General features: G+C 42.3%; 1 protein-coding gene across 8 annotated transcripts in view; it reads right to left on the bottom strand.

Annotated features, from left to right (window-relative positions):
* Positions 1-16,989, bottom strand: part of PPFIA2 (protein tyrosine phosphatase, receptor type, f polypeptide (PTPRF), interacting protein (liprin), alpha 2) — a 414,803-nt gene that overhangs the window by 307,461 nt on the left and 90,353 nt on the right. For 2 of the 8 annotated variants that reach the window (XM_015413725.1, XM_015413724.1), the window contains exon 1: positions 2,107-2,187. The exons of the other annotated variants lie outside the window; for them this stretch is intronic. In XM_015413725.1, coding sequence (XP_015269211.1) covers positions 2,107-2,187 — 81 coding nt within the window. Of the gene's footprint in view, positions 1-2,106; positions 2,188-16,989 lie in introns of those variants that run through there. 8 annotated transcript variants of the gene reach the window in all.

Genomic DNA, 16,989 nt, shown 5'->3' with positions numbered 1-16,989 from the left:
ATCCACATGGCTGACGCGGGCCTATCCAGTCTAAGATCCCAACAATCAGCAATAAGATCTACACAAATCCTGCAATCACAACATTTCATTCTAGGGAATGAATGGTTGTGAACATGGATGCAGCCAGTTCCACATGATATCCAAACCTGATAAACACCAATGAGAAGCCCACAGGATTTGACTTGCCACATAAAATATGAAAGACGGCTAAAAATAAAGAGGCTATGGTAGTTGTGCAGACCTGTTTTTTTAAATGGGGCAAAATACCAGTACCCAAATGCTATTGTGGTGCAGCCCGCCAAACTATTTTCCATCTGTCACAGGAATATGAGCATCATGATTTCCAGGGAGATGTGACAGAGCTCATTGAACTCTCCCTAGTTGCAACTGAGTAGATTGAAAATCTATATATTAGTATTTAGGGGGTATTATCCAATCAATCTGCATAACTGTTGTATCAACTTGGTTACATGTTTTATATGATTATATACTTCCTGTGTGTAACTTTGCCATATGATCGATAAATAAAGAATTCTATGATGCATAGATTGTTCATTGTAAAAACACAGAGAATCCTCGTGTGCATCCTTTCACATAAAGGAATGGGAAGCCCATGTAGAAAGTTGGGATCATGGCTTTTGGCTGGCATCCAGTGCCTAGTTACACCCACCAGTTCTACTTACTCTGTGGTAATTAGACATGCATAGCTAGGCAGTGAATTACAGCCATTTCCTTCAAAATAAATTCTGGTCCATCTCATTTGATATAAAGAAAAAGCATTTTTGGAGGGGGAGAGACAATCATATAGAAGAATGTGAAATAACTCAGGAAAAGAGTTTAGTTTTGACTCAATGTGGGGAAAGTAACCAGTCTGTAAGTGACCAGCTTTGGAACACTGAGGACTCTGAATCACAGCCAGTATCAGCAGAACATCACTGTGAGGAAGATAACACACTGTTTCAGTCCAGCTCTGGGTAATCAGTAGATATCAGTGTAGGAAAGGGCAGGATGTCAGGGTTAAAAATAGCACCACAATAGAGTAAAAGAATATGACCTGAAACAAACACAGAACTTTATCCAAATACTTCCAAAGAGTTAGTGGGTGAAATGGATGGTTTTGCAGGCTACAGATTTTAGCATTAGATTCCTTATTGTGTTACCTGGGAAGAATTTATGCATCAATGATTATATCATTAAAGATCCATCACAGACTATTATTTTGTAACTGTCAAAACCCACAATGGATTCAAAATGAAGAACAAGAAGCTTTATTTTAATCCCAAGCACATAAAGATGATGAGATGAAAAAGGTATTGTTATTTCAAATAATGATCTGGGTGCATTGCTGCACAAGGACAGATAGCTGAAGAATTCATTTGTTGTCATTATTTGTTCCACTTTCTATCTGGATAATTGGGGGGAGGAATAAACCCCCATGGGGATTACATTTTTCCCTGGAACCACAGCATCGAGGATTTCATTTATCCAAATGATATAAGAACAAAAAAGGAATCTTCCTTTGCATCTCACACACACACACACACACACACACACACAAATAATTTCTTACCTTTCCATGTACCACAGAAGAGCACTCCACATATTTTAGCTAAACGTGTCTGTAAAGTAGAAACCCTGATCAATCTAGCAGTGGAGCCATGCAGTGCCTTTTCATGCATGCCTGTTACTACCATCCAAAATATTCAAAGTAAAAGCCAGGCATTAACAACTTGGTTTTAAGGTTTTAACAATCTCCTCTCCTGCCAGTATGACATGCAAACTTCCACCAAGCATTCTTGTGTTTTTTACATTACTAACGCATTGTTACAATGTCATGTATGTTCTTGCTATTTGCTAAATATAAAAATCTACTTCTAAGAAATGACAAAAATCTAAGCATCCAGCATGGCTTATGAATAACACTGAAAAATATGCTCTTTCCAGTCTCATCTAAAATTACAGGTAATCTTAACTTCAGCAGTGAAACCATATGTTATCAACAAATGTTTACTGCTTAAAACCTCATATACTATTTACCTTGCCCTTTTTATAAGCTTTTAACAGCAAATAACTTTTTAATAACTGCAGTAATTAAAGCTCACTTACCTGGAAAGTATAAAGCCGAGTTCCATTGGGAGGATGTACCTTAGGGGACCCAGAGACAGTGCTCATATCAGAGAAAATCATTTCTGCTCACAGCTACAATACAATCCACAAGAAGCTACAGAAGAGGCATAGCAGAGTGCTCCGCTTAGGGACAAATACTTCCATACATTCCAGGGAGGCTACTGTATGAATTAACATCTGCCCCATCCATGCAGAGATGAGTGACAGTCCATGAATCCCTCATGCCCACACTTGTGAGGTTAGCTGGAAAGTCATCAGTCAACAATCCTTTAGTTCAGCAAATTCTTTAAAATACATAGAGATATAATATATGTAGAGGAATTAAACTATTTGACACTATTTTTTTTTTAAAAAAGGGGGGGGGGGGGTACCCAGAGCAACCTACAGTCAAGTGTAGCTGGTATAGGATCTAGCAATGCTTTGGACCCTGCCCATCTGTTCTTAGTGATAATCACCTCCCTCCTCTACAGACTAGCAGAGTGATTATGCTAAGCACCCCTGTTAACCGTTAACACACAGCTACAATTTCAAGCAAGCTTGCACAGTGTAAGACAGGGGACCTCTTCTGACTAAACGGAATCATATCACATATAATATAACATTAATAGAAGTGGATGGCAAAGGCAATCTCATTGGTTCACAGATGCTCATAGCCACATAATTCAGTTAACGATCAGGATGTGTATATTCCTCACCCCACTGATCACACAATACATTTTTGTCTGTTAAAGAAGACTGAACCCAGGGGAAGAAATCTGAGGCATTACACAAAAACCAGGCAGTTTACCAGACTAAACTGAGCCTCTTTAAACACACAGTCTCTTTCCTTCTAAATAAAATCCCCCAGGATACAGTATTATTTATAAGGATGACTTTGTTGTACATTTGCCTCCCTTAAGTCTAATGTGCTGCAGTACAAAATTACAAAAGAGCACTGAGATGGTAATGACAGCAATGCATTATTTTGATTGCTGAACATTTGTCACAGCCCATGTTTCACAGGAACACTTGTTCAAAAAAAGCATTTATTTTGTACAAGCTGCAATCATTCATTATACTATTTGTTCTCTCTCTGCCAGACAAGCACCCCAACTTGCTATAATAGGAAAGTATTCAACATCATATTTAAATCCCTTGGCATCTGAAAAAAGTGCTTTCCTTTATACTTAAATTGAGGTGGTGCTTCCAGACAAGTTGAAAAAAATGCCTGGTCGGATTTTTATTTCACTTTGGTTTTTACTGAATATTTTAAACCCATACAAAACATTCTGTAGAGTACACGTTTGTGACACATAGGCTTAATGAATGCCTAATTTAAAATCATAATAAATGTAATCAAACAAGAGGACTCTTGGATGTCTCAATTCTACTTCCATATCTGATTTTGACTAATTTCAAAATATTAGGAAAATGTTCCGTTGTGTGTCATTCAAATGGGTTGCAAAGCATTAGTGTATTCCCAGATGAACACCAGTGCATTCTCGTGTACATTTGCATGCCAACTTCCACAGCTGTCAACATTCTGTTATGGAATATATAACAAAAATGAGGGGCAATCCACCAGGATTCCATGACTTCCTAATATTTAACTCCTTATCCTCAGTCACACAACTGCCACATTCACCAATACAAGCATCAGGAATAGGCATTGTTAGGAACCCTCTAAGACTCCCTGAAGGAGGCATCACAGCCTGCCACCCATTCTTGGGTCATGGTAGTGATGGCACTGGCATTCTCCCTGCAAGAACTGGGCTTGTCCTCCCCTCACTCTTGACACAAATGCCACCACTACATGAAGGGAGCTGTCGTGGTCAATGTTCCCTCTAAGCTGTGGAGTCTTGTGAGCAAAAATTCTACTTTGTGAGCTCCTGGCATTTAAGTTGTGAGCGAGCAATTTGGCTACTGCGTGAATTAGTTTGCTCTGGAGCCATCCTTCCTGAGTTAAGACAGAAATGTGTGAGCCGGAGGCTAAAAAACTGTGAGCTAGCACACTCTAACTCAGCTTAGAGGGAACAATGGTCGTGGTGTAATGAGACTATGAGCTGTGAGACCTGGATTCAAATCTTCATTCTACCATGAAGTTCGCTGGGTAGCTTTGGGACAGTCAAAAACCTTGACAGGATTGTCATGAGGATGAAATGGGAAAGGAAAACTATGTATGCAGTCCTGAAATTCTTGGAGGAAGGATGGAATAAAAAGATCAACAGACTGAGGTAGTGGCTCCACCTCTTCCTCCACTACCAAAAAGTAAAGGGCTCCATCTGTTGTAAACTGCTCGTTCACATGCCCAAGCAAGAACGTCTACTACAAACAGCAGTAGCTACCACCAACCAGAGTGAGTGGCAGGAGATTTTGCTTCAGCAATAACAGCTAGGAACAACTGCCACTATTTTCTTGCCTGTTCTCTGTATCTGTGTTATTGCATCACATGGAAGAGGGGGCCCCATACAGCATCTTGCCAAGGGCCCCCAAAACCTGGAACTAGCCCTGAATATAACATCAACAATCCATAATAATTCTTCCAAAAGAGCTAACAGGGACAACATAGGATTGCCAACTTTCAGGTGGGGCCTAGAGTGCTTCTGGAATTACAAGTGATCTCCAGATTGCAAGAGATCAGTTCCCCTGGAGAAAGTGGCAGTTTCCGAGGGTGGACTCTATAGCGTCACATCCCTGCTGAGCTCCCTCCCCTCCCCTAATTCTACCCTCCACAAGCACTGCCCCTAAATCTCCAGGAATTTTCCAAGCTAGAGCATGCAACCATAGGACAAAAATTGTTTAGAAATGTTTACTTACTTACATTTGTCACTTACTCAAACAGGCACCAGCTACAACTTTTTTTAAACACTATAATTTTTTTCTATTCAATAACAGGATCTCATTCTTCAAAGGGAAACTAACATGAAATAAAAATCCTGTTTTAAAAATTGTTAGATGTGACAAATCATCACTCCAGGTGAGGCTGTGGTACCCATCCTGGCAACATCTCTGTGCCAGTCTTTATCTTCAAGGATTGTACCACTTCACAATGCAGGTGACTGGGTATATCAGTGCTACCTAGAGTAAAAACAATTTTGAGTATTGAAATTAGCCTGGGCTTGAAAACCTTTCACCTAAGTTGCAATTTTACAAAGAACTGAAGTAACAGGACAGATCCTTTGATAAAAAGTTTGCTCTAACCTATACAAATCTGATTGCATATACATATGAATTTATTGAGACTAACAGAACTGCACTCTACACAACTGAATATATTAAAAATATTTTAACAGGCAATGGACCAAAAAAGTTCTCTTCTAAGAACAAGGTTATTTCTGCCTTTAGGCTATGGATACTCCCCCACATATAGCAGAAGCCCAGTTGGGGGGGGGAGAAACCCTGAACATCAAAGAGAGAGCAGAAGTGATCATATGCTATTAGATCATAAATATGTATTTTTAAAAATGAGACTTTTTAAAAAAAATTACAAATTGTACAGATGAACAGATATAGGAATCACACAAACCTTCTCATGAGGAACCTTCACATGAGTTTCATTAAACTTATAGCCCTCCCTCCTCACATTGTAGGCTCAGGGTGGGTAACGACATATATGTATCCGCAATTAATACAAATTTTTACAATTTTTAAAAACATATTACACTAATCAATTTAAAATCCACAAAATCATCATCCTTATTCCACAAAAACATCAGCATTAAAACAACAACATGCCTCAATGGCAGATAATGTGGCTCCAGTCTGGCTTCCAGGATCTGTGGTCACTGGGGGGGGGGCACTAATCAAATGGATGCCCGCTGTCTCAACTTCCCTGTTGGAAGAGCTTCATTTTGCAGGCCCTGCGGAACTGTAATAGGTCCTGCAGGACTCTGATCTCATATGGTAGCTCATTCCACCAGGCAGGGGCCACGGCCAAAAAAAGCCCTGGCCCTAGTTGAGCCTGGCAAGTAGGACATCCCTTGGGCCGTCACTCCCGCACTTTTAATGCCAAGCCAGGACACAGACATTAAGGATGGGAGAGTGATACCCAAAATCATGACAAAGAATCTCCATTTGTCACACCTCTGTACATTTCTGAAATCTGTCAAAACCACAGTCTCAGACTTTCTTTAAGAGAATAAGATACACAATGCAATCCCAAGCAGAATTACACCTTTCTAAGACCACTGATATCAGGGGACTTAGAAGCATGTAAATCTGTTTAGAATAGCACTGCAATGTTTCAAAATTTATTCATGCATAATAATGCAAACTGGGGAATAAAGGGACAAAGCATGGAGAAAGATTTCTGCAGTGCAACACAACCAAGTGGGTACTACAACCAGCATTGCCAGGCCTCCATATAAAATTAAAAAACGGCCATCAGGCTGATGGTGTGACATCACTTTCAAGAAAAACCTGGAAGTGATGTCAGTATTTTCTAGGAATCACCAGAAGCTATGTCAATATTCTCAAGGAATCACCAGAAACTCTATGGTTTTATATGGTTTCTATATCCTAGGGGCTGAGAGAATAGTAAATGTTCTGTTCATAAAGTATAGAGCTGTTACATACCTTTGTAACTTTCCTGCCACTGAGCAATACAATCTGTTCAGGATATCAGATGCACACAAACCACAACTGCAATTTTGACACAACCAAAAGAAAAAACAAATAATTCAAGGAAATAATCCAAGAAACAAACTTGGACTAATTGGCATGTTTATTTTTATTTATTTATTTTTCACATTTATATCCCGCCTATCCCGTAAACAGGCTCAGGGTGGGTTACAGCATTTCAATAGATAAAATAAAATTTAAAACACATTAAAATATATAAAAACAGTAGTCATGCTTGCCATAGGGAGAATCCGGCCCATTGATGTAACTAAGTATGGCCGGTTATCGTTTCAATTTAAGTATATGTGCTGCTGAAGCAAGCACTGGTTATCAGTGGGCGGGAGACCGCAACCTCGGGGGGGGCATATATGGATGCCCGCTGCCTCAGCCAAAGGCCTGGCGGAACAGTTTCATCTTACAGGCCCTGCGGAATTGAATAAGATCCCACAGGACCCTGATCTCAATAGGGAGCATGTTCCACCAGGTGGGGGCCAGGGAGGAAAAAGCCCTGGCTCTGGCCCTGGTCGAGGCTAGGCAGACATCCTTTGGACCAGGGATCACTGGGAGATGTTGACTCTTAGAGCTTAACGCTCTCTGAGGCGTATATGGGCTGGCACCAGAGGTGTCCCTTCCAGTGTGGGAAGCCTGGTGTCCACCTCCAACCCCCCATGACCCAGGTACAGGACCTCTGTCTTCGATGGATTTAACTTCAATCAACTTCAATCAACTCTGTTGCAACCATCCAGCCACAGCGTCCAAAGCCTCAGCCAGATTTTCAGGAATGGAGGACGGATGACCGTCCATTAACAGATAAAGCTGAGTGTCATCAGCATACTGATGGCAACCCAGCCCATAACTCCAGATTAACTGGGCAAGAGGGCGCATATAGATGTTAAATAGCATTGGCGAGAGGATTGCCCCATGCGGCACTCCATATTCTAGTGGGTACCACAGGGAGACCCTCTCGCCGAGCACCACCCTGTGTCCCCGACCATAGAGAAAGGAGGAAAACCATTTCAAGGCAGACTCTTACATCAGTGAAGCAGTGGATCATAAGATCGTAGTCGACCGCGTCAAATGCTGCCATTAAATCTAATAACAACAGCAGCTCTGACTTGCCTCGATCCAGATGTCTATGAAGGTAATCTGTAAGGGCAACCAGAGCCGTCTCTGTCCTATGGCCAGGGTGGAAGCCAGACTGGAAAGGGTCAAGTATGGAAGCATCATCCAGGATGGCCTGGAGTTGTTCAGCTACCACTCTCTCAACCACCTTACCCAGGAACGGTAAGTTCGACACTTGGCGGTAGTTGGTCAGGACTGTTGGTCCAGTGATGGCTTTTTCAAGAGTGGGTGAGCTACATCATATGGTCAATATGGTCAATAAATTAATCATATAATAAACATCTACACACTCTTTAAATTAAACAAAGGGAACACACTCAAGGGATTGAGCATATAGAAAACAAACTCTGTCATACAGCCTGATGTCATGTGTATTTATTAAAGAAGAAAGTTCTGCCATGTTCAGTAAGGCTTATTCTCAATGAAGAATATACAGAATTCCAGCCGTGTTGTCTCATAATTCAAACATAGGTCCCTGGCCTCACCATGACCTGGCCTTGGGCAGCACTGTTCTGTTGCTGACAGGAAGGTTGAGTTCCACTGTTATTGCTACTTATTCACTGGGAAGGTACCTTGCATAGACAGAGCAGGCAAGTAAGCATTAGGTAGGGCTGCATGCAGTGGTGCAGAGCTTAGTGTTGTGGTAGGTTCAAGAAATAACTAATCTGTCAGAGTAGCTTCTTCTTGCTGGGTGTGCTTCTTTTTCATGGAAACACTGTAGCTGGAAACCAACATGACCATTGTGAAAACAGAGAATTTATGAACTTTATCACAAGAAGTCAACCACCCTGGGTGCGCCTCACAAGTAGAAAACAGTTTTCATCTCTCTTGTCTGGTAACTGGTAAATATTGCCCCAAACTATCTAAATCAAGATGAAATCTCTTTAATACCCCTAACTGGTTTTGTGGGCTACACATTGCCTTTCTGCTACCAAGGTGAGAAAACATATGCTACTTCTTAAAGCAGCTGTTCATATGCTTTGCTTCTGATTTATACCAGAGCTAAAACACTAAAACTATGGATGTGCCATAGACAGAGGTCATTTCGGGGGGGAATGCGGGGGAACGCAGTTCCCCCGGGTGAGGTGCAGGGGGGTGAGCCCCCTGCTTCCGGCCGCCCCGCTTCCAGCCCTCATTCAGCCAGGAGGAGGCAGGAGAAGAGGGAGGGTAAGTTGCTTCCTCCCCACCTCTCCCCACCCCTGCCTGCCTGGGGCCAGGGAGGGCCTTGGCGGGGCTTCCTCGCACTCCCGCTGGCCTTGCAGGTCCACCGCCGGGCCCCTGATGTCAGGGGGTGTGGCATATGCTAATGAGTTATGCTAATGAGTTCCCCTAGCTCTTTTTCTATGAAATGACCCCTGGCCATAGAGATATGAATACTAATGCTGAAGCACGGTAGTGGACAAAATATCCTCAAGAGAGTGAAAGATCTACGGTGATTTCCTACAATTTGTTAACAACTGTTATGGCAAATCCAGGATGAGGAGCTTGATTTGCATGCAAGCTTAGCTCACACGTTTGTCATCTGAAAATAACCAGGCACTAACTTACACATTACAGATAAAGCATTATTTGCATATCCTTTTTGGTTCTGTACTGTAACCATATAACAGGGCAGCTGTACAAGGAATATGTTTCTCACTTTCCTAATTGCACAGTTCTATAGAATGGGCCTCTTAGGCCTGCCACATATTTTTGTGAGTATTTGTGTGATTGTGTGTGTGTATGCCTGGAAGTCATGGTTATCTTCTGGAAATCCCTAGTGGGGCTTGGACGTTTCAGAGAGATGGCTTGCTATTGCTTGCCTCTGCACTCCAGACCTGGTATTCCTTGGAGGTCTCCCTTCCAAGTACTTGCCAGGGTCGGTCTTGCTTAGCTTCTGAGATCTGAGTTGATTGGGTTTGCCTGGGTCATCCAGGCCAGGGCCAGCCATGCCATATATTATCTTGTGCACATTTCAGCCTGTGGCTCTCTAAGGAATACAAATGGCATTTTTTCAATATATTAGAATACTGGGGGAATCAGGCAGAACGTGAATTTGTGGTGTGGTTTAATAAACATTAGTATTTTGTTCAAGTTCAAACACTGTTTAAATTAACTTATAAAATTTAGGTTACACAGAGTACAAATACTTCAGTAATTGACTTTAAAGGAAACATAATAATTATTAAAAACTAAGTTGTGGCAGTAAATGCTACCCAGTAGTACAAAGTATGCATATGGTGTCAAAATATTATGACAGATATTTCAGTCAGCAATGTCCTTCCATGTCATTCATGAGACCCTGTTCCTTTAGACTTCTCATCCCACTCAAAAGCTAGCTAGCTATAGGGTGCAAATATATCTATGTTTTAATTTCTCTCATCACTATAAATGCTAAGCTGGAAAGAGAAATGTGAAAAGAAATGCATATCATTTGTGTTATTTAGTTGTCACTCATGAGTTACTTTCTCATTATCACTATATAGGAACTTATGAATAACCAGAACATCTGCAAGAGATAAAGGCATAAAACCATAAATACTATATTTGCAAAAGGGAAAAAAAAATAGAAACACTTGGTAACACATTAACTGAACTTTCCCCCCTTGAATTAAACTCAAACAAATGATAACTATATAAACTATGCTTGTTATTCCTGTTTGATCCTTGAATCTGTTAAACATCTTCATTATGCTGTATGCTAATTTGCTGTTCACCCTCTACCTATATGTATGGACTGGTAATTTCCATTTCATTGTAGCTGAAGAAGTGTACGTGCATACGAAAGCTTATACCTTGAATAAAACTTTGTTGGTCTTAAAGGTGCCACTGGACTCAAACTTTGTTCTTTTGCCAAATTTGTCATGGAAAATGGTATTCAATAAGATGTATGCTGTCACATTCTGATGCATTTCATGAGGGAGACATTATGCCTGTTGTACAATGCTTTTTCCAGTGAATTTACACAGCCATTTTTCTTTCCTTGTAATTGCAACCCTAAACCAAACCACTGGTACATGCAACAGTCACTGGCTGGCTACTCTGTCATTGCTACTACCCTCTTCTCTCCCTTTCTATTGGGGAAAGATGTCCTCTGAAACAGACTTTTGTGAGCCAAATTGCCTTAATTTATTAATAAATGTCGGGAATTTGAATATTAAATGGCAATAGGCATATAAGGGAGCAATAACCTATGTATACAGGAGTCCCACTTAGTCCAGATGACCAGAAATAGATGCAGAGACCAGATCTTAATGAAATGGTTTCTTTACTAGGGATTTTGCACACACATACAATAAAACTCAAGCATACAAACAACAGCACAGAGCTAGGAAAATTAGACAGAAAGGTATAGCGATGTTTGCATTAGCAGGAGAAAGTAATTGGTTGGGTGATACTGATCTGTCCGACAAGATGAAGTGATCCTGTAGCAAAAACTAAGGGAGACCATAAGGAAAAGGGGTCATATTCTGGCCAGCAGAACTCGTGGTAGACTCTGGGCAGCACTTAAACCGAGAGTCAGCAAGGTAGGATGGTGTCAGGTAGAGAGGAAGTGAGAGAGAGAGCAATGGGAAATCATGCTCTTTTTCTACTTTATTTGGGCTAGGTGTGTGTGTGTCCTCTAGTCACATCCCCTAGTCATGTCCCCAGGAAGTTGTTAAACAAGAACTAGTTTCGGGATGATGCGGGCTTAATGGTTGGGCAATGTTGCTTCTATTCATTCTAACAGTGGCACCTTTAGGGAACAATAGCACAGGAATGGTCAGGGTCATTAGCATTGATGGTCCGATGATTGCTCTGGTGATGGGCTTGGCTGGTACATGTCAGCCCCCCAATCTCTTCATGGAAGCAGTTCCTTTGTTATGCTGGAGGGTATACATGCAGCATCTGGTGGAGGTGGGGGGGGGAGGAAGATCCTTGCATGCTGGAGGAGATGTCTACTCGTGGAGTCTCTGTAGAGATTCTCAGGTCTCCTTTGCATGGCATGGCGTTCCTCTACAGCACACTTTCATTGACTTCTGTGAGCTTTTCACAGCTAGGGTGCTTGGATCCCTCCCTGCTGCGCTGCAGGTGAGAGGTGGCAGGTAACCCACGGATCCACTCTTGGTCTGGCACATTGTTTCAGGAAGAGGCTTCCCTCAGCTGGGCACATGTCTGCAGTCCAGGTAGTTGGCATCAGCGCGTGGTCACCACACAGTCCATTCCCTTGGCACACTTATTGCACAGTCCAGTTATTAATTATGGTTCATATGTCCATGAGAGCATTATAAGCTCCTTGCAGGGCAACACTTTCTTCCCACCACTGCCACCATTACCCTATCCAGCTGTTGTTGAGAAATTTGTTACGAAGGCCGGATCTGACATAAATGTCACTTTGTTGGGCTGGGCCATGTGTGCCATAAAATGTAATGCCAGGTACCGGAGATATAAACTGTATAAAGGACAGCAGCTGGTAAGCTTCAAATTGTTATATACTCACTGCAAGTCCCCATGGGCTGGGAGGGGGGTGCAAAGGAAAACCCATATGGGAGGACTGGAGAGCCAGCAGTGCAGCACCAGCCAGATGCTCCCATACTGCTTGACTGCTGCAGACAAAGTTGTTCTGCCATGCTGAAGCCACAATTGAAGTGGCTCCCCCCACCCCTAAGCAGCCTCCTGTTCCCTCCCTTGTACTAGTTGCTCACAGGCCACATAAGAACCCTGCAAAGGTCAGTTCAAGCCCCCGGCCCTTATGTTTGACACCCCTGGCCTAAGCCATGAGGCACAGGTGGAGGGCACAGCAGTTATGGAGCAGACAGAATGATGGCAGTTTCCTTCATGATGTATAAAGTGTTGCTATCCTATGCAACACTGTCCAACAGAAATTACCATTAATTAAAAATTGAAAGTATAGCAAAAGTGAACTATATTTACCTCATGCTCATCAAATAGATTGGGGGTTGTAACTCCAAACAAAAAATATAATCAAGTTATATTAACATGTGGTAACTGGAGCTCAGTTTTTTCTTGCAATTTTTCCTCTTTCATTTTGTATATTAATGAAGATGTACTTTACTGACATATATGTTCACAGAATTAGTAGCAATATTATACGAGAAAAAGATAGCAAAGTATAATTTTAGTCCATTTAAAATATCTTTCCACTGTGATGTTTTTTGTTTTGCTGTCAAGTTGCAGCTGACTTATAGCAACCCTGCAGTGGTTTCAAGGCAAGAGACATTCAGAGGTGGTTTCTATTTACCTGTCTCTGAGTAGCAACCCTAGACTTCCTGGGTAGTCTTCCATCCAAATACTAACCAGGGCTGATCCAGCTTTGCTTCTGAGATCTGAAGAGCTCAGGCAATCCTAATCATGGTTATGTTAGGTACAAACTTCATTTAAAAAACACAAACATGTAGAAAAGCTTTGGCCCCAGACTTACCCTTTGTGGCTGCAAGGTGAGGGGCTGGAAAAGCAGGCTGCTTGGGCAACCACACAGCTGCTTACATGGGGAGGTGCCTGGCAGCTACCTTCCTGTGACCTATGGTCGGACACCTTATCCTTGGAGTGGGCCGGCATTGGGGGAGGGTCCCACAGGTTGGGCAACCTCTCCATGTGGCTGCCAGGTGCCTCCAATTCACTCATTGGCCAGTCCTTCCCATGCTCCCTCGACTTTCTGTCTTTGTGGCACAACTTGGCAAGTAGCCATGCCTGAATAAAAGCCGAGTAGTATCAGCTTTTATTTGGGCATGGCTACTTCGGTAGCTGAATACAAATCTCTGATCTGTATTTGGCTAAATAAATTACTTGGTTCAGTATATAATTATTTTGCTCAGTATATACCAAATGCACACCCCTATACCTTAGTACAGTTTCCCCCACTGGATGATTAGTTCCTGTGATTCTTTTATTTCATCAATATGATCATGTTGCACTCAGCAGTTATGTCCATTGAAGATACCCACATATATTATGTAAGGAGAAAACCCCAGAGATTATGCATATGACATATGTAACAAAGGGCACTGAATCCATAGTATCAGCAGAATTATTTTACTCTAAAAGTAAATGGAACAGACATCAGTAAATACCTAGAAACATATAGGTTCACTGATTTTATCAAGATATCCTGCTGTGGCATTCATAGGTGTGGCATTCTTTAATACCAAAATTACAGAGATTTACTTTTGCAAAATTACCCATAAGATTGTTGCTCCATCCTACCCCACAACTGAGTGGTGGGAGGGGAAGGTGTTTGTGGACAGTCTTGCAGGTAGGGATGTGTGTGTCTGTCCTGACACTGGTGTGTGGAGGTGGTGGAGGGGAATGGGGAGTGGCAGATTTAAAGGCCTAGTGGCCTTGCATTTACCCCTTAAATTATCCAACTCATGCACATTTTACAGAGGTATAACTGAGATTAAGATGTCACAGTGGAACTATGAGTGAGCTAAGATTATCTACTCTAATCAGTAGAAACTAAAAAGTTTCTGACATAGAGGTTACCAGCCCTGTTATCTGAATTTCTTTCCACAAATAACTGTGGAACTGGATTGTAAAGTCTGAATAAGTTAAACAAGGGGTGATTTCCCACAACCACTGCTCCATGCTCACTCCGCCCTTTTGCCACGATGGTACGTGTCAATTTCACACAAGCTGCTGCGTGGCCGCATTTTGCCCCGCAGTGTCATGCCCACCATGCCGCTCGACCCAGTGGACCCTGATCTCGGGGACTCTGCACCTTCCACATCCAAGGAAGAGATCCCTGCACCCCTGGACATACGTTTTGCAGAGGATGAACACCGACTGCCAGAAGGGTTCACACCTGGAGCCGCTCCTGCAGAGCCGAGCACAAGCTCCACACCCCCTGATTCCCCTCCACCTGTAGCTCGTTTACGAGACCAAAGGTGATGGGATTTGACAACCCGGCACAGGGAAGCACGTATGTGTGGGAGGCATCCTCTAAGTCTAGAGTATTAACTGGAGCCAGGACTCTGTAATCAGCCGGCAATTAGGAACACAGGGAACGGGCTTTTAAGGAAGCCCTCCTCACTATCTACCTCATGCTGGCAACTGATCACATGATTGAATCACTGCACCTCGGACCTTGCATCTTGTTTCCTGACTTTCTGCTTGACTCCCTCGACTTTTTGACTCCGGACTGCGTGACATCGTTCTTCTGGCTCCCTGACCTTGGAATGTGTAACCTGACTCTGAACAACGGCTTTTGGCTTTACAACTCGGACTGCCAATCTCCGGTGAACCTTAGACTGTGCAAGTGACCTGATATTTTGGATTACGCTTTTGTTTCTCTGTCTATCTGGTGCTCGGACCTCAGCTTGTGTTTTTGGATACTCTGTGCCTTGCCTAGCCCGCCCTGCCAGGGCAATAATGACATGCAGCTTCGCACGATTTTCCCCACGTCTACTCAATCCTCAAAAAACAGGATTGAGTAGACGCGGGGAAAATCGCACAAAGCTGCGGAGCAAAATGCGGCCGCGCAGCAGCTTGTGTGAAATTGACATGCACCATTGGGCCAAAGAGAAGAGTGAGCGCAGAGCAGCGCTTGTGGGAAATCACCCAAGGAGACAGGAATGTTGTGATTTTCCATTTTACAATAAATAGAGCTGAACCATGCCATGGGAAACAGTTTTAGAAACATTTTCATGTCCTTTAAAACTCCCTCCCCTCAATTTTCTGTGACTTTTGAAGAGCACACAAAAAGATACAATGACTGAAAATAAGTCACAATGTTGTTTGCTATTTTAAAAAGGCAATCTGAAAGGAAAGTAGAAAGTTCATGTCTGTTATGGAAGAAAAAAGCTAAGTAAAAAAGCAACAATATCCATGATAATGAATTTCTAACAGTACCACAAATCATTGTGAGATTATTTGTCCACAGCTGACGTCAATTTCAAATGTCAACTAAGTTGGTAAAAGAATAAAAAAACTAGCATATTTTAACAGGATTACAATTTACAATCCCCATGTTGCAAATCAAAATGAAAAATGTTTGACTCACCTCACTGTCAAAGCCACAGTCAAGAATTTATCACAGTCAAATGTGTCCAAACATTACTTCTTAAAATACAGTAAGAGATTAAACTAATGTACCCTAACAATTATCATGCAAAATATAGATGAACCAATCAGAAAGCTGCTTATGAATCAGCAAGGTCTGACACATTTCAGTTCCTTTTAATCTGCACTGCTTACATAAAAATCCTATACCAAACAATCACACAATGGTTGTCACTCAACATGAAATGAATGCAGTCAAGTTATGAGGTGGAAACTTTGTCTTTTGGTTCCATAAATATACAGAAACCTAGTTTCAGATGCTTGTTATATACTGTTCTCACAGCTCATCCCAGCAACCTTCTAGCATAGAAACAGCTGTGTACTATACCTAGAATAGCTGAGTGATCCAGGAAACCCAGACTTTCTGTAATACCCTGAGAATAATATGTAATATTTCCTTCCCCACACTGCTTCCTCTTTCCCTGGTAACCCCCACATCCTCACCCTTCTCTGCTTCCTTCTCTCCCCACTCACACACCAACCTACCTTTTATTTGCCCCATCTTCATCTTTATTATTGATTTCATTTATACTCCATCTTTTCCCCCAGTAGCAGCCCAAATAACTTTATATTATTCTCCTCTCCTCCATTTTATCCTCACAACAAACCTGTGAGCACAGGTGGACTGTAAGTGAAAAATCCCTGGAATGAGTCCCTCCCTCAGACCACCGTAGCCCCCCTCCCAAAGGAGAGAGAAAAGAAGCAGCAGTCTCTGCATGATCTTGTCCCACTCTCCCAAAGTGGGGAAGAAAGAAGTAGCCTACTTAACCAATTAGAATAATAGAATCATAGAGTTGGAAGGGATCTCCAGAGTCATCCACTCCAATTCCCTGCACAATGTAGGAAATTCACCAATATTCTCCCCCAACACACACACAGTGACCCCCTGCTCCATGCCCAGAAGATGTCAAAAAACCTCCAGAATCACTGGCCAAAGTGGCCTGGAGAAAAATTGCTACCTGACCCCAAAGTGGTCATAAGCATTTCCCTGGTTGTGTAAGAAAGGGCTACGAGAACTAAGCACTGATGCAACCCTTTCTGCCCTCCTTCTCCTGATCTGCCTAAGTTCACAGAATCAGCATTGCTGTCAGATAGCCATATAGC

This window comes from Gekko japonicus, unplaced genomic scaffold (assembly GCF_001447785.1).
Source record: "Gekko japonicus isolate JY-2015 unplaced genomic scaffold, Gekko_japonicus_V1.1 scaffold649, whole genome shotgun sequence".
NCBI classification, from domain to species: Eukaryota; Metazoa; Chordata; class Lepidosauria; order Squamata; family Gekkonidae; genus Gekko; species Gekko japonicus.
This window is presented reverse-complemented; position numbering and strand designations above follow the sequence as displayed.